Genomic DNA, 9854 nt, shown 5'->3' with positions numbered 1-9854 from the left:
TATATATTTTTCTTCAATAATATCAAATCAAAACAATACAACTCTAACAACTCCCACAAACACATAAGATAAAGTACCTACAATTCAAGATGCAGGTTATCGAGTCTCTCAAATCCTATTATTCGAGAGGTAGGAAGCTCCCAATTCCTAAACTCAAGACATGCAATAAACAATATAAACCTAATCCTAAACATAATAAATCTATTTATACCCAAAATAATAATAAAAGACTAAATTACCTTTGAACATACAAAAAAATCAAATTACCCTTAGATTAATCACCTACCAGATGAGCTAGTGAGACTTATGGCTAGAGAAGTTCCTATCTGGTACTACTGTGATTGTGCAAAGCTCTCTTTCTAACTTTAGAAGCTGGTGCAGTTCATTAATTGCATTCTCTGCTTGCTTCCATTTTCATGATTACTCTCTTACAGTTATGCTCAAGAAATTATGAATTTTAATCCTTCATGATTGCAGGTGGTGATAATAGACAAAATACATGAAAATGCATGCTTTGCCTTATGAAAAACTGGATTGAAAGTTCAGTTTTTAACATCTGCATGTTTTCACTGCCAAAAAGCCAGCAATTTACAGCAGAATAGTGAAAATTAACTACAATAAGCATGTAATTAAAAATAAGCAACCTTAACAATTCTCCAACCCTTCCAACCTTAACACATCTCCAACATGATCATATATTTGAATTACAAATCAACGGCGCTTTAAGAGAAAACAGAGCTTATCAGTAATCAAATTCACTGATTAGATCACATGTAATGATAGGATTAATGCAAAAGATCTTCATTTGGAAATCAAATTTGACAGTGACTGTAGCCAATTTCTTCAACTTTTAGAGTACATGAAAAGCTTCAGAATTTCAAAAAATTACAGTTAAAAAAAAAAAACTTCAGAAGTAAAATTACAACAATATTAAAAGCCTTGGTTCAACTGAAGGCAGCACATTGTCATTGTCTGCAAGCAGTAGTTCTTCGAATCCAGCATGTTAGAATCTTCTTTGTAGAAGATGTTGCTCTTCGGCAGTTCGCAGCTTTTAGTGGGCATGTTAGTGACTCCACAAGCGGTGACATTTATACAGAAGAACGAGCAGCAGTTGCCAAGGACGAGCAGAAGAAAGAGGCCGCTGCAGTTGCTGCGAGGTTTCCAGCTCCCAATTCCTTTGCACATTTGCTGATGTCCATTCTGGAGAATTTGAGGATTTGCTTGCATTATTGCAGGCAGCACTATTTCTTCGTTTCTCGTATCTTCAGATAATACAATTCATATAATAAGAAATAGAAACTCAATGGGGGAATAACTGATTAAAAAGATGGAACATTCAGCAAACAATCCAAAAAATCATGCAGTTATTAGAGCATATTTTGCTGTTCAAACTTACGAGGTAAGAAAAAAGAATAAATATCTGTGCTGCAAAGTCCTCTGTGATTAGCAGCAGAGATTTAAGCTGATGTTGATGTGAGAACATTGCAAATATAGAATTCTTACCCAATGAGTTACTATTAACAGGGTATTATTGAATCCATCAACCGAAAGAAAGAAAATGAGCAAATTCCAAACATGAAACATCATTACATACAATGGAAACCTATCAAATAAATTAGAATTGTGGCCCAAAATTTTTTTTTTTTTTTTAAACAACTAAACAACAACAATTAGTTCAAACAACAACAATTAGTTCACCAAAAATAGGATGCAACAATCCTACTAACTTCATGAAGGATTTCTTAAATTGCTCATATATAGACTCAGGATTCCAATAGCAATTTGGAGGATGAAGGGGAGGAGAACTCACAGATTGCAAGGAGAAGACGGGCAGATCGGCCAAGGACTTGGGGCGACCTCACGCTGCAGTGAAACTACGAGATCAATGTTGGTAGGTTGTATTTGTCTGCCAACGACCTCTCGCACAGAGGGTAAGCAATGGGGTCAAAATCTAAGCATACTGGTAAAGTTCGCACTGTAAGAGTTTTTTTAAATACTATGCATACCTATTTCTTGGCATCAATAGAGAAGCAACCTCACTCGGTGGCTGTGGAAGCAAGGAGGCAATGAGAGGATCTCGTAGTTGTGGACGAAAGCCTTGGGCTGTCTATAAGAGTATCGCATGTCGTAAACGAAAGAACCACAGAGGCAGACAGAGGGCCATTCTTTAGCGCAATACGTTTTTGGTGGCACGTAAATATGAAAGTTTGTTGTGGTATGTATGTAAATCATTAATTGATCAAAACATAAGTGGAATGATTATATTGTATTAGGCTCCTTATTTATTTATTTTCATTTCTTTCAAGCGATTTCAACCACCATCTTCTCCTCATTTCCTTTAATAAAATTTTAAAAAGGAAAAACATTACTTAACCAAGGGGAAAAAAAAATCACCACCTCTTCACCAATAATCTCCACAAGAGCAATCTCCTGCTTCAAAATGATGGAACCTGTAAGAATCTCTCAATATAATCACCCGACCCATAACTCGAGACACAAACTTCATCCAGTTATGACAGTCATTGCAAACCCTAATATTCTTTATCACCCTTATGGGCACCTCTGCTGGCAGCTCCATGTTCCCAAACGACACAGCAAGTTTCTCACTGTGTATCCAAGCAGTAGAATCCTTCAGTTCTTCTTCACTTTCCTGAAGAAGAAAGTAGCGATCTTGCTTATACCCAATCTCAACTGCCTTCTTATTCAACTCCTCCAAGTGCTCATAGATTTCTTCTGCTAATGAATGCCGACGATCGCCGACGAAGAAGGAATGGATTGCGTTCTTGGCCTCGATCCAACTCCGCCCGGGTTCCTTCTTCACTCCTCTATCCTTCATCACCTGCCTCATTCTATCCCTCCATTCCCATCTCCTTGTCACTGCATACAGATTCGACAGAAGAACATAAGTTGCTGAATCTTGAGGTTCCAATTCGAGGAGATGACAGCCGGCAAACTCGCCGACCTCGATGTTCTTATGGATTGTAGATGCACCGAGAAGCGACCTCCATATCATTGAGTCCGGGACAATCGGCATATCTTCTATGAATTGCAGCGCACGATTCAATTGTCCCGCCCGTCCGAGAAGATCCACCACACACACGAAGTGCTCGGGTTTGGGCACGAGTCCATGCTCTTTGCTTATCGATTGGAAGTGTTGGAGCCCCTCGGTCACCAGTCCGACATGGCTGCAAGCTGTAAGAACACCAATGAATGTAACATCATTCGGCTTCACGCCCTCCTTCTTCATCCCCTCAAATAGTTGCAGAGCTTCCTTGCCACGTCCGTGTTGCGAACAAGCTGTGATAATGGCGTTCCAAGAAATCGAATTCCTCGTGGGCATACTGTTGAACACGAGCTTCGCATCTTTGATGCTTCCGCACTTGGCATACAAGGAGACAAGTGAGTTACCAGCTTCTATCTCAATTTCATAACCAGTTTTGATCATCTTTGAATGTACCTGATTTCCCAGCTTTAAATCTGCAATATTAGCTGAAGAACTAACAGCTGAGCCATATGTGAACAGATTAGCTTTAATGTCCTTCTGATTCATCTGTTTATATACTGCTAGCGCTTCTTCATAGTGACCACTCTGTCCAAAACCAGAAATCAAAGCATTCCATGACACATCATCTCTAACCTCATTACTCTCAAACGCAGAATAAGCCTCCATGATCATACCAGACCTTGCATAAAGGTTCACGAGAGCATTTCCAATCGATATATCAGCAGAATAACCCAAAACATAAGCTTGGCCATGGATCTGCAGTCCCTGACCAATAGCTTTCAGTCCAGCACAAGCACTAATTGCGCTTGACAATCCAATATTATCAGGCTGGATCCCATTAAATCTCATTTCCTCAAATGTTTTCAGAGCTTCAACAAAATGCTCGTGCTGCGCATAACCTGCAATCATCGCCGTCCAAGAGACGACATCTTTCTCCATCTGTCTGTCAAGGATCCCCCTTGCACTTTCCAACATTCCACATTTGGAGTACATATCTATTAACACACTGCAGACAAAGACATTCATTTCAAAACCAGTTTTTACAGCCATGGAATGGATCTGCTCGCCAAGATCGAGTTCTCCATAGTAAGTACATGTTTTTAGTATGCTTGGATAGGTGTACTGGTTTGGCTCCAAACCTGAAACCAGCATTTCAGAGAATAAATTAAAGGACTCAGTTAAATCACCCATCTGTCCATAAGCTACAAGCATTACATTCCACAGCACCACATTTTCTTTGTCTGTGGAATCGAATAATCTGCGCGAGGTTTCTATATCTGCGCATTTTACATACAGATCAAGCAAAGAGCCTTCGATAATATAATCTGAGGATAATCCAGCTTTCAACACATAGGAGTGGAGCTGCTTGCCCTTCCAAATAGCTCCAACAGAAGCACAGGCACAGAGAAGACTCGCAACGGTCACTGAGTCAGGTTTAAAGCCTGAACTTTGCATTTCCTTGAAGACAGATATAGCTTTTTCACTATTTCCAAGCATCCCATAAGCTGAAATCATGGAGTTAAATGTGACTCCATCATGAACTACCATTTCCTCAAATACTTTCTCGGCTAAATCCAAGCTTAGGAATCGTGAATAAAAGCTGATAAGCGCATTTCCCACAAACGTTTCTGAGCAGAATCCCCACTTGAAGGCCTGCGCATGAATCCCAATTCCCTCGTTGAAAAGTTCTGTCTTAGTACAGGCACTAAGGATGCTGGATAGAACATAGGGAGTGGGAATTACTCCAGCTTGATGCATATGGTAGAAGAGATTGAAAGCTTCTTTTCCGAACCCATTTTGAGAGAGACCAGAAACCATGGCAACCCATGAAACATTGTCCTTTGAACACATTTCATCAAAAACCAAAATTGCAGAGTCTATACTCTTATTCTTTGAATATAAATCGATTAAAGGATTGCAAACAATTGGATTAATCCCTAATCCAAGCCGAATAATTCTACCATGAAGCTGCTGCACCACAGGCCAGCAGCCATAGCTGCGCGTGTTGCCAGTACATGCTCTCAGTGCAATACTGAATATTACAGGATCAATGTTACGGCACTCTCTCAAAACATTCGTGAAAAAGCTTATGACTTTAAGTTTCTCATTTAGGCGAAGCTGGTCCGCCATCAGTTTAGCAATACTAGTTTCAGACAAATCATCAAACAGCTTGCTTGCGCTAGCAAAATCACCCAGAGTAAAGTAGATAATAAAGAGCCGACTGGATAACAAGTTCTCTGTATCAATACCCAGCTTCACCGTCACTCCGTGGACTCTTTGTGCTCCTCTTAGAGAGCTCAAGCTGAAACACGACTCAAGGACCGATGCATATGTGTGGAGGTTAGGGCGAACCCCGCGTTGCTCCATGAAGCTAAGAATAGAAAAAGCGTCACCTTTTCCAAACTCCAATCGAGTTTTTTCTTCAACTTCACCGTCTGAAGAGTCGCAGAGAACAGCAGCTTGGGCATGGCGGATGGATCCAAGTCCGCGAACATTGCAGATGAATGACTACAGGGATGAGGAACAGAGCTTGTGAAAAAAAGCTTAAAAAGATTAGATTTTGGAATGAGAAATGGAGGTTGGATTATGGGATATGAATACCTTGAAGAAGCCGGGGCGAGGATTCTGTTGGCTGATGGCAATTCCTCGAGGGAAGATGGAAACTGAGGGATGGAGGAGAGTTAGAGCTGGAGAGGAAGAAAAGAGCATATAGAAAATTCTATCTACCAGATACAGCTTTCAAACTGCTCTTCTCTGTCTCTATTACGTAGACAGATTATATTAAAAAAGAAAATGGAGATTACATGCTGACCCCCCGAAACCTGCTATTTACAAATCAAGCGCTCCTTACATCCATTTTTCAAATTCTCACTCAAATATTAAAATTCATGGTGGAACCAAACCCACAAATGATCCATATTTTAAGAAGGTCTCTTCAGCAAAAGGAGAGCCACAAGAAGCCTCCATGTAATCCAAAACCCCTTTTCTCTGATCCACAAAGCCCTCAATTTGTGATCTCAGAACTATCAGCAACTAAGCAGAGAAAGCAGGAACGGGAGGAAGAAGAAGGCCATGTCTGTAGCTTCAATCACCAACCCCTCTCTCCGTTCATCTCCTCTTCCAAAATCAAAGCGCGGCAGACAAACCCCCCTTCCATTCCACTCCAAGTTCTCAGCCCTTTGCAATACCAAATCCAAGGGCGTGGGAAAACAACATTCGACTAATTGCGCTGCTTTCGTTATTAAGGTTTCCTCATCGGCGACAGAATCTGAACCATCGAAGCCGGAGGGGCGTCAGGAGGAGGAAGAAGAAGTGGTAGAAGAAGAAGAAGAAGAAGAAGATAAATATGAAGAATATGAGGTTGAGATTGAGAAGCCTTATGGGCTGAGGTTTACGAAGGGAAGGGATGGATCAACTTACATTGATGCCATAGCTCCGGAGAGCTCTGCAGCCAAGACTAACATGTTTTCTGTGGGAGACAAAGTCATTGCCACCAGGTAAGAAACTCTCTCTCTCTCTCTCTAGCCCTACGGCAAAAACTTCTAGTACGAAAATCGAGTCTGAACGATGAAGAAATTTAGGGAGGAATCAGTAGCACAATGTATACAACATGTCTACAATGAATGATTTGGGTGGTATAAATGTAAAATGGAAAGCAAAGTTTAGGTATTTGATATATAAATATAGAAAATTTGGGAGGTATGAATGTAAAAGCTAGTAAAAATTTGATATTTCTGATGCTGATGAAAAATATGATTGTACGTAGTGCTGTCTTTGGTGATGAAATATGGCCAGCTGCTGAGTATGGGCGCACAATGTACGCAATCCGTCAAAGAGTTGGGCCTCTGCTCCTGAAAATGCAGAAGAGATATGGTCAGTTAAACGCCACTCCAAAATTGTCTTTTTTCTTCTTAATTACTATCTAGTGCAATGTTTTTCTCATAAAATAAAGGGAAAATTTACATACATACCACACAAAGTTTGATATTTATATTTATAGCACCTTGGTGTCATAAATCGATGCATGAAAATGTGTATTTTGCTTTTAAGAAGATTAATGTTGTGATGTTATTCTTAATGTGATGCTAAAGGTTTAAGTGATATACATATTTATATGAATGTTTAGTTGTTATATATGTAAATACATAGGAGTTCTGTGCTATGTATGTAAATGCCCCAAATATATCAAGCATTACGAATGCAGTTAATAGAGAGAAACCTGGCTCCCAAGGTGGGGAATTTACATACATACCACACTTTTCTTATATATTTAGATATCTGGCCCCTAAAGTTTGATATTTACATGTATATATAATGAAAGGGTGCATTCCACTTTTAAAAAGCTAGTATTTGAGGTATTTTTGTTGTCATATTAAAATTTTGACTGTTCCACAAATAAATATTGAAGTTTAGATGTTATATATGTAAATAGTTCAACATTGTGTAATAATATTATTATCAGTAAAAAGTAGCTGTTTTAAAGCCTTGTGAACCATCAATTTCTGGCAAAAAATGTACATCAGAAATAAAAAATATTAGGGCCATCTGCATATCATGCAACACAAGTCTAGGAATTTACATATCCAAGACCTAAACTTTCATATTTACATACATAGCCCTCAAATCTTTGACTTCACATCAAAAATACTTATACTACTGATCTACACCTTTTCATGCATAGGTTTCAATACCAGGGTCTTCTGAATGTAAATATTGAACTTTAGGTGTTATTAGATATGCAAATGCATAAGATTTATGTGTAAATTTCCCAAAATATTAACAGAAGACCAATCCGTTTTAGAGTCTTTCTCAGTCCTTTGAATGTGTTGTGCCAGGAAAGCCGATCGATACGACTGAACTTACTGAGAAAGAGATCATCAGAGCTGAAAGAAATGCAGGATTTATAAGCAACAAGATTAGGGAAATTCAGGTATGAGTCATATCTTCAATTGTATGGATGATGCTTAGCTTAGTTATCACTGGCAAGAAGGCAGAAAGTTCGCATACTTTTAAAAGATTGATCTGCTTGATTTAGCTGTTAGAAATTGAGATTAAAATATAAAAATTATTTCAGATTCAAAATTATCTGAGGAAGAAGGAACAGAAGGAAGTTAGGGAGAATGATCTTCGCGAAGGACTTTCACTGTACAAGTATGAACTTATTCTTATATTTTTAAGGAAGATTTACATTCATAGCACTTACGTATATCTAATGTCTAAACTTTAATTTTTATATAGATGCCATCATACCAGTACATGAATAAAAACATATTTCGCCTTATAAATGTTAAAATGGTGGTATTTTTGATATGACATGAAAGATTTTGGTGGTATAAATGTAAAAAAAAAGTAACCCTTTGGAACCTTGCTTCGAGTTTTTGCTTAGGCTAACCTTGTTGGTTTAAAGGGGTGGTAAATATGAAGAAGCCCTAGAGAAATTCGAATCGGTATTGGGATCAAAGCCGGAGCCGGAAGAAGCTTCGGTCGCAAACTACAATGTTGCATGTTGTTATTCGAAGCTTAATCAGGTAAGTTAAGGAAAAGAATCATATCAAGATATAATGCTAAAAAAATTAGTAATAATGTATCATAGAATTCTCAAATTTGCTTTGAGATGAGTGCAATATATAAGCAACTAACATCATGCTACTCTCAAAGCAAATCTAACGGCTTTGAGATGCACCGAAACCGATTTTTGGCTGGGATATCATGATATAAGTATCATCCATGAGATGAACATAGAAAATTGGTAGAAGTCCAAGGTTATCATAACAATCTGCGATATGCTTTCTTTTGCAGGTAAATGCTGGACTTTCTGCATTAGAAGATGCCCTGAAAGCAGGATATGATAATTTCAAGGTAAGATTGCAGAACAATATAAGTACTACTCAACTCTCTACTCGCGATGATTTGCATGATTGGGATAAATTTTATTTTTATTTTTTGTTTTATTTAAAAACATACTTATTTAGTGTGGTTTTTATATGTTTTTTTTTCTTAAAAAATAAATTAATATGTTTTTAAAAACGCTCAACACAGTATTTTTAAAAGCAATCATAACTTCGTCAAATGTTTCAAATCTGTTTTGTTTCAAATCAAAACATAAAAAAAAAAAAAAACAATCCCAAACAATCCCTTAGAAAAATATACTAAACAAACATATTTTGAAAAATATAAATAAAATTTATCCCAAACAAGCCCTTAGTTTCTTAGCCATTTTCATCTTATTGATTGATGCAGAGAATTCGCAGCGACCCAGACCTAACCAATGTTAGAGCAACAAAAGAATTTGAGGCCCTTATGAAGAAGTATGATGAGTCCTTCATAAATGAGAATGCCATTAGTGCAATCAAATCTCTTTTTGGGATTTTTAAAAGGAAATAATTCAGTGTTAAATGTTCATTCACCCATTGTTTCTTAAGTTCAATCACAATGTGGTATGAAGAAGATCCAAATTACCAAATTTGCTTTTGTATAGATTTTCTAGGAGGATTTGAAGGGATTACAATCATGTAAGTTTTATGAAAGCCATTGATATCTCTTTCTTTTTTTTTTGTAAATCTTCATTTTTCTCCAATTTTATTCATATGATTATCTAAGATAATGATTTAGATAAATTTATATGTTTTCTATTGTGATTGCCTTCATTAACATGCCAATCAATTTTTCAGATTTATTTAGTTTTTTTTTCAAAAGTAATTCATTTTTAGCTAACTGTCTCAGATAAAGAAATATTTAACAAAACATTCTTTATCATTTGGTTCAAATTCAAATCAATTGGTTGTCTTTTTTTTCATTCTCATCGCTCGTTCAGTTTTTGTCTTGCTTGCTTTGACTCAGAGGATTTTGT

General features: G+C 37.5%; 2 protein-coding genes across 3 annotated transcripts; one reads left to right on the top strand and one right to left on the bottom strand.

Moving 5' to 3' along the window:
• Positions 1 to 844: 844 nt before the first annotated feature.
• LOC110030704 (pentatricopeptide repeat-containing protein At4g13650) lies at positions 845 to 5784 on the bottom strand. 2 transcript variants are annotated; one of them, XM_020733569.1, is made up of 4 exons: positions 5606 to 5784; positions 2007 to 5512; positions 1811 to 1917; positions 845 to 1262 (listed from the first exon to the last, which is right to left on the bottom strand). In XM_020733569.1, the coding sequence occupies exons 1-2, from the start codon at positions 5711 to 5713 to the stop codon at positions 2402 to 2404; spliced, it is 3219 nt and encodes a 1072-aa protein (XP_020589228.1). In that variant the 5' UTR covers positions 5714 to 5784; the 3' UTR covers positions 845 to 1262; positions 1811 to 1917; positions 2007 to 2401. The 2 variants fall into 2 exon arrangements, with proteins under 2 accessions (XP_020589228.1, XP_020589230.1); XM_020733571.1 differs by having other exon boundaries at positions 846 to 1262; positions 2007 to 5533; positions 5606 to 5683.
• Positions 5785 to 5906: 122 nt separating this feature from the next.
• On the top strand, positions 5907 to 9528 carry LOC110030705. The gene is made up of 7 exons (XM_020733572.1): positions 5907 to 6501; positions 6771 to 6877; positions 7840 to 7934; positions 8079 to 8155; positions 8412 to 8532; positions 8804 to 8863; positions 9245 to 9528. The coding sequence occupies exons 1-7, from the start codon at positions 6077 to 6079 to the stop codon at positions 9386 to 9388; spliced, it is 1029 nt and encodes a 342-aa protein (XP_020589231.1). The 5' UTR covers positions 5907 to 6076; the 3' UTR covers positions 9389 to 9528.
• Positions 9529 to 9854: the final 326 nt, after the last annotated feature.

The sequence above is a fragment of the Phalaenopsis equestris genome, unplaced genomic scaffold (assembly GCF_001263595.1).
Source record: "Phalaenopsis equestris unplaced genomic scaffold, ASM126359v1 Scaffold000754, whole genome shotgun sequence".
NCBI lineage: Eukaryota > Viridiplantae > Streptophyta > Magnoliopsida > Asparagales > Orchidaceae > Phalaenopsis > Phalaenopsis equestris.
The sequence above is the reverse complement of the archived record's forward strand: the minus strand, read 5'-3'. Positions and strand labels throughout refer to the sequence as shown.